Genomic DNA, 17,235 nt, shown 5'->3' on the forward strand with positions numbered 1-17,235 from the left:
GGAATGGATGTTTGTATCTGTGTGTGCCTGTATGTCTGTGTCTATATGTCAGGTTGGGTGTCAGGCGCCACCTCTCTGGGGACATCTCAGGCCCTCCAAGGTTTGGAGGCCTATCTCCCCCTACCACCACTTCCCCTGCCAGTGGCGGACTCCCTCAGACGTCGGTGCGTTGGTGGTTCTTTGTGTCCGGGGGTGGGCGTCCAGGTACACACCGGCTCACTCCTTGGCGGCCGCTTATCGGGGCCTGGAGCCTGGGGCTCGCTCGGGCCACTTCGGAGGTGGGGTGCCCCCGGCCTCTCGGCCTGGGGCTCGGTCACTCAGGCGCAGCTGGCTGCCGGCGGAGCTCACGGGCGCGTCACTGCAACTCCCCCTGGCTTCTGCTCCGCGGCTGCTGAATGAGCCCTCATCTGGGACTCTCCTCAGCTCTTTCCGGGACAGTGGCGCAGCTGCCCCTCTGTTGGTCTTCCTTGGTCTCTTGTGTTCTGGGGGCCTCTGGATGTCTGGAGTTTTGATCTCCTCCACACCTGCTTCACGCCCTGGAGGACGGGGCTGTGGCCCCCCCACACCCTCTAGCAGATCATTACATGAAGGAACCTTTTAAAAAACAAAAAACAAGCGCGTCCATGCCCTTTTTGGCTCCTACCTCAAAGCACACTGTGTTCTGTTGATCTTATGTGCTGCACAATAATGTTTAACATTTAGTATTTACTGTCATATTCCCATATATCATTGTGATGTTGTTTATTCTATTACTCTTGTTCTCTTCTGCTTGCTTTCTTTTTTCTTTCTCAGCAGGTGATCCAGGTGATTGATATATGCATTTTTTTTCTCTGCTCGTTCTGTTGGTTTTTGTCTTTTGCCCTTCTCCCCCGTCCCTCTTCTCAGCTGTTTCTCTTTCCCTCTTTCTTTCTCCCCTTCTTTCCCCCAGTCAAGTCTGTCCCGTATTCAGCAAGTGAAAATAAAATAAACAATAAAAGGTGAATCAAATGGACCATTACGGCAAGGCTGGGATGGTCAGTTTGGTAAAGTAAATCCGTTGGGCATCTTTCTTTGCCTTTAGACAACAATTTTGATGCAAAAGAGCCAAACGGGACAGGCCAAAAAAAAAAAAAAAAAAAAAAAAAAAAGAGAATTATTATAGTTGCAAATATATTATCGACTCTTAATGAGGCCATTACTGGTGCAAATCCATATCCAGTTCATCACTGGTAAACAAATGAGTGCATTACTGCTAATGGAAAGAGGATCAGACGATGTAACAGTTGTTGTTACGCTAACTTTTAACTCTTTTTTCAGTGAGATGGAAAATCTGGCCTGAAAAACGTGATCAGCTGGTGAAGTGAACGTTTAAGGTTTCGCCCTCTCCGTCTCTTCTGAAGTTTTTATACTTCCTAACATTTCTGGGGACCTTATTTGACTTCCCCACCATACTTTTTATGAAGAAATCCAAGTTCTCTTTTGAAACCCCCCCCCCCACGGGGTTGTGCCTAATGGGCTTCATCTCTTTGACTTCTGACTTAAGTTGGGAGTGAGAGTTCTGAATCTGGCCGATGCTAATTAGGGGCTGATTCCCCTGCCAGAGTGCCTGGTAGTAAAACTACAGATAGTCAGGAAACTGGATGGTGAGGTGGTACTGTGCCTTTCAGAAGACTGGATGAGAATCGAGGAAAGGACGGGTCTGAATGATGGATAAATACGCCCCACCTTCAGTCTGATGTTTGGGATGAAAACAGTCCACGTACACACAGATGAAGCTTACAAATGCACACACAGACCAGATGCCAACGGCGTGAATGCGGTAGTGTCTTCTTTTTACTAATTATCCAGCTCCTTCTACTTATCTGTCACATTTTAAGACAACATTAAAAGTGTGAAGATAAAAATAAAAGAGGCTTGTTAAAAGTCAGAAATTGTGGACGTGTGAAAGCTCATTATGCAACTGAAGTAGATGTGCTTTTAAAATCGCACAGAATAGAGGAAAAATGATCCGTGCTCTAACAAAACCAGGACGGGTGCTTCTAAAGAGCCGGTGACAAAGTGGAGAGGAAGAAGCACGAATCTCACTCAATTATTGAATAAAAAAGAAAGAGCATAGGATCCGCAGAGATTTGGTCCAGCAGACAAAAAGCAGCAGGAAGTTACAGCAACATACAGAATATCAAAAAAGCAAAGGAAGGAGATCAAAGCCTGGAAACATTCAGAGGATGCCCCTGAAACGGGCAGAACGCGTGCACATCTGGGGTTTGTTACAACCACGTAGCGTTCGTTTGGCTGCAGTCGGCCATCTTTGTTTATACGTGCTCAAAGCTCACCTGAGTGAACGTCCAGGTGAGCTTCATGTGCTTAGTAGTGCCGTAGCTGCACTCCAGAAGCCTGGGTTTGCTGTTCACGTCAACCAGACACTTGTTGTCGTCGTCGTCGATCGTCGGGCTCAGCACTCCCAGGTGAAGCTGCTGGGAGCTGGTGTAGTACACATTCTGCTGGGAAACAGAGGCGTGCAGTGATGAGGCAAAACACCCGTAGGAGCTTCAGAGTAACAGTCATGGCAATACTAGACTACAGTGTAATAAAACGTTTGACAAATCAAGACAGACCAGCTGAACATAAAAGTTGTCTGTATCTTTAAGGTGTATTGAAAGTGCAGCGCACTGGAGACCGACATCATTAGTTATTTAGGTTTTTTCTTATTTTTTTTGGCCTTTAGAAGTCTCAAATACTCATAAGAATGTATGCATCATATATGATAGGCAGGTGTTAAGGGGTTAAGCTCCTATTCTTTCGAATGGCCACCAGGGGGCGACACCTGTGTTTGCATAAAGACTTCTGCTCTTACAGAATTCTGTGGAAAAACCTGAAAACGTGACCTCAACACATTTTTGTTATTTGGGCTGAGTACATTCATTAGGAATAGAAGTTAAGTTGGAATATGTTCCCTTTTTAAATAATTAATAATCAAGTCAAGTGGCTTTATTGTCATTCCCATCATGTGCAGTGGTACAGCACACAGTGCAGCGAGACAACGTTCCTCCAAGACCATAGCGCTACAGACAATCGAGGTCGGCCATATCTGGATATTTTGTTTTTGATGTACTATGTTTACTGTACTCCACTTCTTCTGAAAATTAAAAACAAAACAGACAATCGACACAGGACCACATCAAGTGCAAGTGTGCAGAACTTTGCAAAAATTGCAAAAAAGCAAAACAAAGACAGTTCAACACCAGCCAGAACAGAACGACACAGACACAAGGCAGTGCAATAGAAAAGTGCAACAATGACAGTGGGCTGTGCAAAAGACTGAGCATTGTGATAATAATGAGGTCCAGTCAGCTTCTAAATAAAACAGCTGGTAGAAACGTCCTGCAAAGAGACGGTTTTTACTTCGAGGCCTTTTTCACTATTACTTTAACAAAGAAGTTAAATCCATACTTCATCAGAGTATTTTTAACACAAACATCAGTATTTCTACATAAGTGATGACTGTGTGTGATTTTCCCATCATTCACTTTTGTCTGCTCACTCCTGTAGCTTGTGTTTGGTCCCAGTTGGGATGTAAGTTTTTCCATTTCTAATATGTACCAAGCAGGGGGAAATCATAGTGATAAATAATGTAATATAGTATTTGTTATCATGCTATAAAACTGGATTTAATCATTTCATTGCAATTCTTGTTTTTCTGTAGACAACAGAAAAACAAGAATAGATCCCCGATGACCCGATGGTTCTGTTTTTTTTAGTAAATTGCATCTTGGGCATAAATATGTTTTTCTTGATCAACAGAGCTCTGTCCTCTCTGTGAAATAAACTGAACCAGGACAGCAGATATACCTCAGTTTTATAACGAAGCAGCTCTGCTGTAGCCTGTATTCACTGAGGGTTTCTGTTATTAGAGGTTAGCTGCAGGGAGGACTGTAAGTAGGCTAATTTCTGAATACTAAGTGTTTTTTTTTTACTCTCACCTGCAACATTTTCCATGTCTTTTAACAACATTTTCACTTTTACTGCTGTGAAAAATAAACAAGCCACCTGTAACTGAACTAATTAGGAAGAAAACAGAAAGGAGAGAGGGGGAAATATTTAGTGGAAGGTAGGAGAAGAGAGGTCAGGGGATGATATTAGGTGCCAGTTGAATACTAGCTCAGGAAGTTTTCTTTCCCTTTCCAGGTATGCAAAAGCATGAGGACATGGTAATGAATGCAATAGTTGGCCCAGTTCTGAAGCCCACAAAATGTCTAGTGAGGTAAATCAAACACAAACCTTAAGTAGGTTGAAAATTCAAACCGTGTAGCGAGGCATGCATCCCCCCCCTTCAAGTCTGACGGAACAGAAAAAGATGAGACAAAGAATCACAGACAACTTGACATGAGTAAAGCAAATGAGAAGGATCAAGGTCGACACGAAATCCAAACAAGCGGAAAAAGTTGAGATCAAGGAGCCGTGGAATAGCAGGCACAGACGCGGCACTGCTGAGAACAAACGGATACACCGGCTGAGCGCTCCGACTCACAGTGTATGTGTTTCCACAGGAGTGTGTGAGAGCTCAGAGGAGGTAATTGATGAGAATGATGACCGCCTTACAGGAACAGGACATTTCTAGATAGGAGCCATTATCACACTGTGAACCAGCCACAGGGCTTTTAAGCTGCTGTTTAAAAACTCCCCGAGACAGACAATGGCACACACTGATGTGTGCGTGCATGTGCTGCGAGCATGTCTGTGCTGCGGAGGGAAAGCTCGTTTTTTTTCTGTGCACGTGCACTAATAAGAGTGATTACATTTGCATCCGTCAATAGATTGATGCTCAGTCTCCAACGGTGGGGCCTTAATACTTTCTCCTGCCTGTCACAGCTATGGAAGAGCAGGAACAGAAGGATTAGCACGGTGCTTCTGTAGACACACAGCAGTCTCTCCTGACAGATGCACACAGTAACAAGCGTGGACAGGAGAAAGCTGGGGGATTATTTTTAGTCTTTAATGTTTACTTTCAGCAGATGAGATTTTAAGAAAGAAAATCATTTTGAATTCATTAAAAAACTGTTTGTGACAAACATCAAATATATAAAAATGAGGAGTGGAGAGGCAGCTGGTCCAGATGATGTAGCTGTGGAAGCATGGAGATATCTGGGAGACAGGGCGGGACTCTTTGATCAGATCGTTTGACACAATCAGAGAATAAGAGCTGCTTTGATGTAGGGTTTGGAGACACTGACAAAAAGACAGGAGGGGGCAGAGCTGACGATGTAAAGGTTTTCCTTGCGAGTGAGAAGGATGGACAGGATTAGAAATGAGTCCATGAGAGGGACAGCTTGAGCAGTTTGGGACGAGGGTTAGGGATTGAGAAGCAAGGCGAGATGGTTTGGATGTGCAGAGGAGGGAGAGTGGATATGTTGGTGAAAGGATGGTGAAGCTGGAGCTACCAGGAAGGAGGAAAAGAGGAAGACCTCAGAGATGATTCATGGATGCAGTCAGATATTATATTTTCAAGTGAAAAGGCCATCTATTGGTAACCAGAAGAATTATGACTCGTGCAAGAGCAGCGTGACAGGTGGATGGCCATTTAAAGCCAGGTGATTTTTCTCAGACTGGTTTCTAACCACAAACGCCCTTTAGCCACTTTCCCTTATTAGAAATAAAAATAAATTTATTTCAACTGGAATAATGTTTTGTGCTTGCACTGTATATACTTTCAAGATTTAGGTTGAGGACAAAACCTTCTGCCTCCACTCAGCCCCGACCCTTAGTGAGGACTTCTTGTGACCAGGAACATGTTATGACTGCAATCAGATCATGCTGATCCTTAAATATATCATTGGGCCTCAAAAAATGTGTTCTTAGTCATGGTCTAAAGTGCGGACCGGCAAATTTTTCTTTGTTGCTGTTTTAATTTGAAGGACTTTAGGAATTGTGTAAAATTTGTGTTTTTCTAGGCACAGATGCGCTTCATTGTCATCCGCAGACACATGTACATAATTCATCCAGCAGACGCAGCCGGCTGGAGCTGAAGTTTGCATGTTACAGTATGTGTTTGCAAGCTCCATCTCTCGCCTCATTGCATATCTATTCAGGGGAGAATAGGGAGAAGCATAACAGAGCAGGGCACCAGGAAGGCGGGGTTTAAAGTATGACGACTTCTTTCTCACCAGTTCCTGTCTGGGGAAAAATGTGTCAACTCCTTCAAAGCCGTGTTCTGATTCAACTCGGTCATCACTGTGAGGAGGGGCTGTGAATTTGGGTAGCTAATTATTTTAATTGCTTCCATAAGCTGTATGTCAAAACCACTGACTGATGAGAAGTGGCCAAATCAGCGAACCAGACTACAGCGTCCCATCGTTTTAGAACAACAGCGTGCCCACACACTGAAAGCACCATCCATCTGTCTCTCTCTGTTTTTCCATCCTCGTGCAAGTCACTCATCGTCAGCTTGTGTCCATAAGGACTGACTCGGTGCTCAGCATTGGATGGGTGATTCACTGACAGGGGCTCTTCGTCTCCTCATTCTCCTAAAACAGCGAGGATTACCCGATCAGGTGAAACTTTTCTCTGTGCATGCCGACTCGTTCCCTAAGTTTCTCTGATATCACACAAACAGTTCATCTAAGCTGAGAAAGCTGCTCTGTCCTCTGGTTTTGTTTTGTTTTTTTGGGATACGCGTGGAGTCGTCAGCTCATTGCTGCGCCGCTGCCAGAATGCGTCGCATGGCTGCTTTCACGGACAGCGCACACTGTGGTAGTGTAAACAGCTCTGCTCTCCTAACAGCTAAAATAGTTGTTTGCACCTGCTTCTGTTTATTTCTCTTTTTTTGCACAAACATTATTAATGTGTCAGAACTTTAAAGATATCGATGCTCATTCTGCAAATTAATGCTAATTGGTTGGTCAAGAACTTCTACCATGATGTAATCTGTTGATGGCACCAAATTTCATTAAAGCTGCAGTTAAATGACCTCAGAAATGTCTGTGAGTATGAGGATGGAGGTGATGCTATCAACGAGCTGCTGCTAGAAATTTTGAACCGCTGCTCATGTTCGTGTTTTTTTCTTTTCCCTTTCTTATCCTCATTCCTATCTATTCCTTTCTGTCATGATCCAAGCAGCCAGGAACACACAGGCACAAATGTAATCTTCAAAAAAATTGGTTTTATTATACCCCCCAAAAAGGACAAGATGATTACAAAAATTCAAAATAACTGCTAATTTACATCTGTAGTCTGAGGACAGGTCACATAAAACTTTCTGACAAGCAAAAATCCAACAGGAAGGAGTTAAAAGTAGGAGTGAAGATTTGGGTGCTGTATGGTGTCACATCTCCCCTTACAAAAATATATTTTACTATAAAAAATCCTAAACTTTCATCGATACATAGAAAACGCTGACATTGACGTTGTAATGCTTGAGCTACAGCACCATACAGCCCTATTCATCCTGGATTATCAGAGTCTAGATTAGTGGGTGTGACACAGACACGTACAAGATGTTTATATTTCTGCTGGATTTCATTCGTCTAACAAATAGGGAAGCTGTAACTCACAAATCTGTCTGATCCTGATTCAAAAGGCTGTGGGACTGATCTATTCCATCAGCTCTACGTTACGCCAACAACTTTTCTTTGTAGGTTTGTAATCGTTTTTGACTGAACTGCAAACTGTTGTGGAATAAAAAGCTCATTCAAACAAGCTCTACTTGTTGTTCCTAGAGTATTTAAAAGTAGAATGGGAGGCAGAGCCTTCAGTTTTCAGGCCCCTCTTCTGTGGAACCAGCTTCCAGTTTGGATTCAGGAGACAGACACTATCTCTACTTTCAAGATTAGGCTTCAAACTTTCCTTTTTGCTAAAGCATATAGTTAGGGCTGGACCAGGTGACCCTGAATCCTCCCTTAGTTATGCTGCAATAGACGTAGGCTGCTGGGGATTCCCATGATGCATTGGGTGTTTCTTCTCCTCTCTGCATTTAATCTCTGGCTCTCTTCAACAGTGTGTGTTTTGCCCTCTCTCCCCTCCCCGAGCCTGGTTTATTCCTGTCAAAAGGGAGTTTTTCTTCTCCACCGTTACCAAAGCGCTTGCTCACAGGTTGTCATTTAATAATGGAGTTCTCTCTGTATTAGAATAGAGTCTTTACCTTACAATAAAAAACACCTTGAGGTGACTGTTGTTGTGATTTGGTGCTCTATAACTAGAACAGGATTGAAACTTGAATTAAGCTTCTCTTGTCAGCTCCCCTCTGCACATGTTTGAGGAGGTGAACTCAGCGAGAGAGCAGGGAAACGATGTACAGCACTCAGAAAGTCTGAATCAATCAAGAAAAGTGCAACTGGCACATCTCTAGAATCATTACGCTGAAAAAAAAGCACTCACTTCTCTGTCCATTTCTTAATTGGTCGTCCAGAGATAACGACACAGACACAGCCTTAATGATACTGAGCAGGCAGAGCCACATAAGTGTGAAAGTGACTTTGCTTTATCTGAGACTCCTGGTGAGCTTATTACTGACAGTTAGGGATGTAGTTAGGCAGGCTAATCACTGGTGTTTCCCTCAGCCATCTGCTGCGGTGGTGGAGAGACGACGCAAACGCAACAGCTGCAAAGTTGTCTCAGAACATAATGAAGAGGTTTATCTGGATGAGTGGAGCAGAAGGAGGAAGAGGAGGGAGTTTAAGAGAGAGCGCAAACAATGAGGCTGACTCTAAACACTGGCTGTTTTTCTCTAAAGACACCTACGACGAAACATACTATATGCCCCTCACACACACACACACACACACATACACACACACACACACACACACACACACACACACACTCTGAGCGCTCATTACGGTATCAGCACCGATCAGATTGATCCCACTTTTAATAGGCTTACAGTCATTTAAAAACAGATCAGTGATGAGAATCATTCCATATCTCCATTTCATAAACGCAGCTTTTTAATGACCCACAAAACAAACTTGTCTATATGCGACTTATTTTTGTTTTTTGTAAATAAAGAAAGTTACATATAGGAGGGCTGCATGTCTGGTCCACAGATACACGAACAAAGAAAACATGTTTTTACACATCGATTTGGGCAAAGGTTAAAAATGTTCTCAAGTCCAGTAATTGGGTTTCTCTGGCAGACAAACACCCACGTCCACATGCTATTAGCTGAGAGTTTTTAAAGTTTGGTAATTAGTTTGCGTTTCTTTGTGTTAAACAGACTCCCTGGTGAAATACCTCCATCTTAAATCTTTAACGCACAAACAACTTTCCACAAAATGATAAATCAGTGTCGCCTAAATCACAGTCTCGTTATAAAAGAAACGTGATGGCTGGAGGAAACAATTTCCTCCTTCCTCGGCTTCGATGTGTCCCACCACTTGGTTTCTCTTTGTAAATGTCTGTTTTTGCCTTATGGACACTTGCAAACATCAAGTTCTGCTCCAAGATTTCCTGCAGCTCGTTCATTTCCGCCTGGACACACAGCTCCAATAGCCTGGTAGTATCACTGTGTGGATCCACAGAAACACACAGGAATGCCAGCACACAGTCATAATTTACACTTCTTTGTGGCGTGTAAACCACAGCTGTGATAACATATCCACAAAAGACGTCTTACTGGCAAAGTCCAAAAATAAGCACTCAATTGAGTGCCAGCTAGTTAGTACGTTCACACTGCAAGAAAGCCACACACACACACACACACACACACACACACACACACACACACACCGGGTAAACAGCCTCAAAGGTCTAATTTTCAGACTTCATTGATCCAGCCACAAACCAATCTTCTTAGCAAGGCTACACAATATTGAGGCTCACATCAGATTTCTATTACCTGCTTAATTTCCACTGCAATTTCTCGCTATTCTGTCGAAGGAATATTGTCATCAGCACCTCCTGCACACGACTGAAATTAGCCCTCGATCCAACAACAGCATTCATTTCCCAACTTTAGCAAATGAGACACAGAGATGGGTTTCCTGTTTAGAAACACTTGAGCGTGTGTGTGTGCAGACAGGCTGGAAACAGTTTTTTTCACCCTTTAGAAATAACAGCTTGCTTGAAAACAATGTAACTTTTTTTTTTATTAAAGTGTATTTGTATAGCATATTGGCTTTGGGAGAAGCAATCATAATGGAAAATTGGACTGCACGAGTGATAACAAGTTGAAACTAAATAACTGCTCCGATGTAGCTTCACATTGTGCTCCCTCTCACTCAGACACACAACCACACACAGACACACACACAGTTGCTATCCATGATTTGTTCTTTGGGTTTTTGGAGTTTAATTGTAATTAATTTTTGTTTATTGTGAGCTTTCCTCTGTTTCTTGGTTCAGTTATTATGTAGATTTGATATTCATGTATTGCTGTAGTTTTTGCACTCGTCAGTTCTTGGTTCCAGTTTCTGTTTGTAGAGTTTATTTTGTTCCCTCAATATGTCCCATCTCACCCTCCTGTTTCTTTTCCCCTGTGTTTAGTTATTGTTTCTAACTTCCTGTTTTATTTTGGTAGTCATTTGTCTCCCTTGCCTTTTATCTAGTTTAACTTTTCTTCTCTGTTCTTCGTGTCTCAATCTTGCTACCCCTCTGTTTCCACTATCCCTCATTTCTCTCATATGTATGCATGTATGTGTATATATATATAAAACTATGAAGTCATGTTGGCTCAGACGTCGCCTGGATCAACAAGGTCCGTGTCAGGTGTTGAGGAACCAGGGCACCCTGATGAGAAGTGGTCTACTGGAACAAGATGGCATCGATGGGCAAGAGATAAAAATAGGATGCTGTTGGAATGCTACTACACAAGTAACCCCAGCGGAAGGGGTTACATGAATAGGATGAGGAACCTATGGCATCTTTGATACCCAACATCCACATTAACAGGATGTGGAGGGTGAAGGTAACAGTGGTCCCAGTGGTAGTCGGAACACTCGGTGCAGTGACTCCCAAGCTAGCCGAGTGGCTCCAGCAGATCTCAGGAACAACACCTGAGAGCTGGGAAAGACAGCAATGCACTATTTGTGTGGTTTGCTTCAGCTGGTTTGTGCCAGACTCGAAGTGTAATCTCCAAAAGGCCGCTCACCTCAACATTTTTCCTGCAGTCAGGTTTTGTTTACAGTCGAGCCGACTGGACCTGAATGCAACATGAAGTCGATAGCTGTGGTCAGACACATTCATATAAGTGCTTTACTGAACACTTGCCAGTGAATTCCGCTCTCTGAGATCACTCTCCTCCTCTGTGTCTTAAATGGCCTCTCTATCCCACCTCTGCCCGTCTATCCTTCTCTTCCTCCCTCCCCTCCTCCGTGTCGGAAAGCTCAGAAAGGAAATTGAGGAACGTTATGCATCATTGGCACTCAGCAGTTCATCAGGTATTCAAAGCCACACACCTAATCTAAAGGACTGGACGAATCAGAATAAAAGGATCTGAACTGGGAATAAAAAGCACTGCAGGGAATAACATTACAAAAGATATTCTGCATGAATAAAGAATAAAGAAGGAAAAGTATCGAAGGCATGACGGAATACTGAAGACTTTGATGTCTGCTATGAAACGCTTCCTGCTGCTTTTTGCTCTGCCTCCTCGGGCTGCGTCTCGCTGATGTCTAATAAACGTGGCATCTTTTTGGCTCCAACCAGCGAGCCCGAGTGAGGACGGTGCCGGCGCAGTTTTACCAAGCGTCTGTATGAGCAGAGTTACTCACAGAGGCCTAAAATTTCATTAGTTTAATTCGAGGAGTGGCAGCTCATGCATGAATGTGTATAAAAATATCCATTAACATAAGAGATTATGGATTTATCCATTATATACTAACATTCTCTAATCCCATGATGATTAGCACAGCAGGTACAGGATAGATAATAACTTCCATTTCATTTTCTGTGCAGTACGCACTCGCACCTCTGATTCTGAAAGCCTAAATATCCGGGGTCTATAAAGTGATTAGTTCCCCTTTGCTGATTCTGTACTGTGTAACGATATTCTGCTCCTATCTTCAGTTATCCCAGCACAGCCCCTAAATATCCCTGTTATCTGAAGACACTGCACAGAGCAGTAGGTAAATTATGGCTTGCTTCAAGTCATTTTTCTTTTGAGGAAGCTGAAATTTCTTGAAAGAATTTTATTTTAAATCACTGTTTATTTTAACACCTAAATATCTGTTCACCAAGGCTAACCGGGAAAAGTGAGTTTTGTTAGAAGAGCCGCGTTAACATCATATAAGGTGCATGAATAATACAGCATCATGCTGCATCCCAGAGGGACCAGGTTTGGCTCACAGGCCTCCACTTTAGGCACTGCTGACTGGGACTGAGGGCACTCTGCTTTGCCAGAGGCTGAATACATTTACCTGTCCTATCTGTGATTAGCCTGAGCCAAACTCATGCTGCAAATGTTACAACTTTTCATAAAGCATCAACCTGCCAAACCTAATTTTAGCAAAACCAGCACACTTAGAATGAAGCTTTTTATTGTGATGAGAAGACGCTCAAAAACCTTCACGGTGGCTTTGCCCGTCTCATTTTCTAGCATTTAAAAAATAGATTTAAAAAAAGCCAGTAAGAGATAAAAAAAAAGGCACCACTCAATTTCTTTATCAGCACCTGCTGATTATGCTTTCCCCCAACGGAGAGAATATATGGAAGGCAAAAAGACGGAGGGTGAGGGAGGAAATGCAAACACAGCTGTTTCAGCAGCTGATGCTGTATTACAGAGTGTGACCCAGAAAGAAAGTTGGATGTTTCCGACATCAAGGCGCCGGTCAAAGCTATTAACTTTAGTGACAATGGAGGCGAGGTTTGGAGTGTCAGAAAGCTTCCCTCGATGCAGCGCACTACGTAGGCGTCTACTTCTGATTATGTGAGCCTCTTTACACAATACTGACAATTTAATATGAATTTTTAATTTTGCGAGGCTGCAGAGCTGTTCAAAGCAGAGAAGAGCGGCAATGCACAGTCCCGCTCGCTCAGTTTTTAAATTGTTTTCTCCGGTCTGCATTAAGAAGGCAATGAGCGTAGCCTTTACCGCCCCTCAGAATTCAATGACCTTAAATCTGCAGTGAGCTGATAGAGTTGTTGATTGGCCTCGGTGACTCGAGCAGAACTTTTCAGCTGCAGAGGCTAAAAAGTTTCCCGTCGCAACTAAAACAGCACGCAGAACGTGAACCTTATTATTGGGTGGTGGGTCTCCTTGCATTTCATTTTAAATCTATGGTGTAATTAGACGTCTAACTCGTGACGGCAGGCGTCCATAGCTCAAAATAACTGATGTTGTGACTATGCAGTCACCTCCGTTTTAAGTTCTTAGCTTGATGGACTCAGCTGGACTTCCTTCTGACTAGAGTGTTTAAAGGAGACCTGTTATGATTTTTCTTATTACCTGTCATATATATAATTCCAGTGGTGAGTGCTCATATTATACATGCCCAGAGTTTATGTACTTGTGAACTTTAGACTGTCCTAAGAAACAGATTCAAGCATTAACGTGTTGTGCTAGTGCAGACTGGGTTTTGGCATAAAACAAACAAAACAAACTGTTGTTATTTACAAAGAGAGCGCAGTGAGAAGACTGCATGTGAGAAGCGACAGCTCAGATTTTTGCAGCAGCCTCTTGCATATGCATTTCTGGGAGATCCTTTCTCAAGCAAGAAAATAAGAGAACATTTAAACCACGTGTGCCAGCTGATTTGCTAACGTTTTTGACGTGCAGTTTGGCGATAACTGAGGTGATATTTAACGCAGAAAAAGCATCTTAACTTTTTGCACTTGATATGGTTGCAGTTACTGCTGCACGGAGGAGGCCTCGCACAGATTTTAGAGCGAGTGTTTGAAGAGAGACGTTTCTCCAATCGTCTAAATTTATTTGCAATACCAGATAAACGTGATAAAAAAGTTAAAGGAGTCATGCAACACCAGCAATGACTCTTTGATGGGTGTCAGTCTGATCTGTGGATTTATGTTAATACACTTTACAAACAACATTTGTCCTCAACGAAGTTTTGTGACACTCACATTAAACTATTATAGTTTCAGGACCATGGACAGCGCACAAGGTTTTCATAGAGACCCACACAAACTCAGCTGCATTATAAAAATACACACACACACACACACGCACGGATGGAGTTTGTTTCATGCTACAGAAAGCAACGCCACAATATTGTTGCACAGCTTACAGTCTTTGGAGGCTGTTAACTACCAAACCCTGTTTCCATTACAGGGAGTGCAGAATTATTAGGCAAGTTGTATTTTTGAGGAATAATGTTATTATTGAACAACAACCATGTTCTCAATGAACCCAAAAAACTCATTAATATCAAAGCTGAATGTTTTTGGAAGTAGTTTTTAGTTTGATTTTAGTTTTAGCTATTTTAGGGGGATATCTGTGTGTGCAGGTGACTATTACTGTGCATAATTATTAGGCAACTTAACAAAAAACAAATATATACCCATTTCAATTATTTCTTTTTACCAGTGAAACCAATATAACATCTCCACATTCACAAATAAACATTTCTGACATTCAAAAACAAAACAAAAACAAATCAGCGACCAATATAGCCACCTTTCTTTGCAAGGACACTCAAAAGCCTGCCATCCATGGATTCTGTCAGTGTTTTGATCTGTTCACCATCAACATTGCGTGCAGCAGCAACCACAGCCTCCCAGACACTGTTCAGAGAGGTGTACTGTTTTCCCTCCTTGTACATCTCACATTTGATGATGGACCACAGGTTCTCAATGGGGTTCAGATCAGGTGAACAAGGAGGCCATGTCATTAGTTTTTCTTCTTTTATACCCTTTCTTGCCAGCCACGCTGTGGAGTACTTGGACGCGTGTGATGGAGCATTGTCCTGCATGAAAATCATGTTTTTCTTGAAGGATGCAGACTTCTTCCTGTACCACTGCTTGAAGAAGGTGTCTTCCAGAAACTGGCAGTAGGACTGGGAGTTGAGCTTGACTCCATCCTCAACCCGAAAAGGCCCCACAAGCTCATCTTTGATGATACCAGCCCAAACCAGTACTCCACCTCCACCTTGCTGGCGTCTGAGTGGGACTGGAGCTCTCTGCCCTTTACCAATCCAGCCACGGGCCCATCCATCTGGCCCATCAAGACTCACTCTCATTTCATCAGTCCATAAAACCTTAGAAAAACCAGTCTTGAGATATTTCTTGGCCCAGTCTTGACGTTTCAGCTTGTGTGTCTTGTTCAGTGGTGGTCGTCTTTCAGCCTTTCTTACCTTGGCCATGTCTCTGAGTATTGCACACCTTGTGCTTTTGGGCACTCCAGTGATGTTGCAGCTCTGAAATATGGCCAAACTGGTGGCAAGTGGCATCTTGGCAGCTGCACGCTTGACTTTTCTCAGTTCATGGGCAGTTATTTTGCGCCTTGGTTTTTCCACACGCTTCTTGCGACCCTGTTGACTATTTTGAATGAAACGCTTGATTGTTCGATGATCACGCTTCAGAAGCTTTGCAATTTTGAGACTGCTGCATCCCTCTGCAAGATATCTCACTATTTTTCACTTTTCTGAGCCTGTCAAGTCCTTCTTTTGACCCATTTTGCCAAAGGAAAGGACGTTGCCTAATAATTATGCACACCTGATATAGGGTGTTGATGTCATTAGACCACACCCCTTCTCATTACAGAGATGCACATCACCTAATATGCTTAATTGGTACACAGCAAATTCAAAAGTGTTAAATGTTTTGGTGTTAATAGTCTTCTTGCAAAAGTAGAGTTAATTTTACTCTAAGCAGAGTCACATTCTTTTAATGTAACTCTGAGGTGTAAAATGATAGTAGTTAAAATCGAGTGTTAAAAATGAGTGTTTCTCTGTCAAATCTGGAGGTGTTACAATGGAAACATTAACTCTTGACCTCTTAACTCTGAACTCCTAGAGGGGCTATGACACCAACAGAGTAAATTCACAGACTCCGCCCCCAGCACGGCTCCAATCGAAGCTGAAGTGAAGCCGTTTCAGAACATTTTGCTCTACATATTTGAGTTGTTTGCCATGCTTGGTAAGTCATTTTTTCCAAAGATTGTTTCAATTATTATTATTAGCTTTTACTTCTGTGGCTCTTTGGAGTTGAGACAAAGCTGTGTGAAAGGCATTAGCCATGTTGCTCGCTGATAGCATAATATTCTGTTTTAGCTAGCTGAAAGGTATTGTTTGCGGGCAAATACCACAGCCTTGAAAAAAAGCTTGCATGTGAATTTTCAGTCAAACTTTTGGTCAAATACACCTAAAACAATGTCTAGAATGTGAAATGTTGGTATAATGGTGCTACTTGAAGCCTGAAAACGATCGCCCATAAAAACAAACAAAAAACGAGCAAACAGCAGTAGCAGACGTCCTGACTGGATTCTACGTTAGCATAGATCCCTCCAGAGTTTTGTGCACACGGTTTAGGTAAAAATGAAAAAGGTTGAGGTTTTACATTTAGTTCAGTATTACCTGTTGCCTGTGTCTTTGTCTTTTGGGAAAATACTTTACACAAGTAATGGCTCAAAGAGGATTCCTTTTTTTTTTACTGTGCTGCAATTGTTTACTGGATTATTTGTGCCATTAATTAGTGTCAACTAATTTTTATTCAATCTCCGCACAGGATATGCTTGTGAAGATGGAATATGGGGGAGAGCAGAAGTGCGCTGAAGTTCCACAAAGGGATGAATGAAGGACATGCATATTGTATTGAAGAAATAAGTGATGAGAATGCTGTTATTTGCATTTACCATGTCAGACCTTTTGATAAACAAAATTCTAATGAAAGTGAGAACATGTACACTGTTACATCTTTCAGAAAATGTTTTGAAATTGTGGTGCACAGTTCAGAATAAATGTTTTTCAAAAACCATTGCATCTTTTTAGTAAATGTTTATTTCCAAAAGAAATGTCTAGAAGTTCAGAACAGTAAAATTCCCGCTTTTTAGAATGAATTAGAAGATAACTCTTACGTAGTTAAACTAAAATACTCTTTGAGAGTTAATATATAAACTCTTAACACCAAGTGTTAAATTATCAACTCCAGACAGATTTGGTGTTTAACACTAAATCAGAGTTAACGTACCAACTCTCCAAAAACAGTTAAATTAACACTCTCTGGTGTGGACCCATATAGACACTTTAATAGTGTTGAAATCAAATCCGACAGTGTTAATTTGGACATGCTGGATTTGCTGTGTAGTAGGCTTTCGAGCCTATACAGCTTGGAGTAAGACAACATGCATGAAGAGGATGATGTGGACAAAATACT

At 42.3% G+C, this 17,235-nt stretch overlaps 1 protein-coding gene across 2 annotated transcripts in view; it reads right to left on the reverse strand.

Annotated features, from left to right (window-relative positions):
* The window catches only part of galnt18a (UDP-N-acetyl-alpha-D-galactosamine:polypeptide N-acetylgalactosaminyltransferase 18a), a 181,045-nt gene that overhangs the window by 16,437 nt on the left and 147,373 nt on the right, over positions 1-17,235 (reverse strand). The window contains exon 10 of one of the 2 annotated variants that reach the window (XM_086302125.1): positions 2,313-2,477. In XM_086302125.1, coding sequence (XP_086158251.1) covers positions 2,313-2,477 — 165 coding nt within the window. Of the gene's footprint in view, positions 1-2,312; positions 2,481-17,235 lie in introns of both variants that reach the window. The other variant, XM_086302124.1, reaches the window with a different exon arrangement.

This window comes from Aulonocara sp. 'chitande type north' Nkhata Bay, linkage group LG7, assembly GCF_057382095.1.
Source record: "Aulonocara sp. 'chitande type north' Nkhata Bay isolate Kocher_YH1m ecotype deep benthic linkage group LG7, A_spYH_male_GT1.1, whole genome shotgun sequence".
Classification (NCBI taxonomy): domain Eukaryota; kingdom Metazoa; phylum Chordata; class Actinopteri; order Cichliformes; family Cichlidae; genus Aulonocara; species Aulonocara sp. 'chitande type north' Nkhata Bay.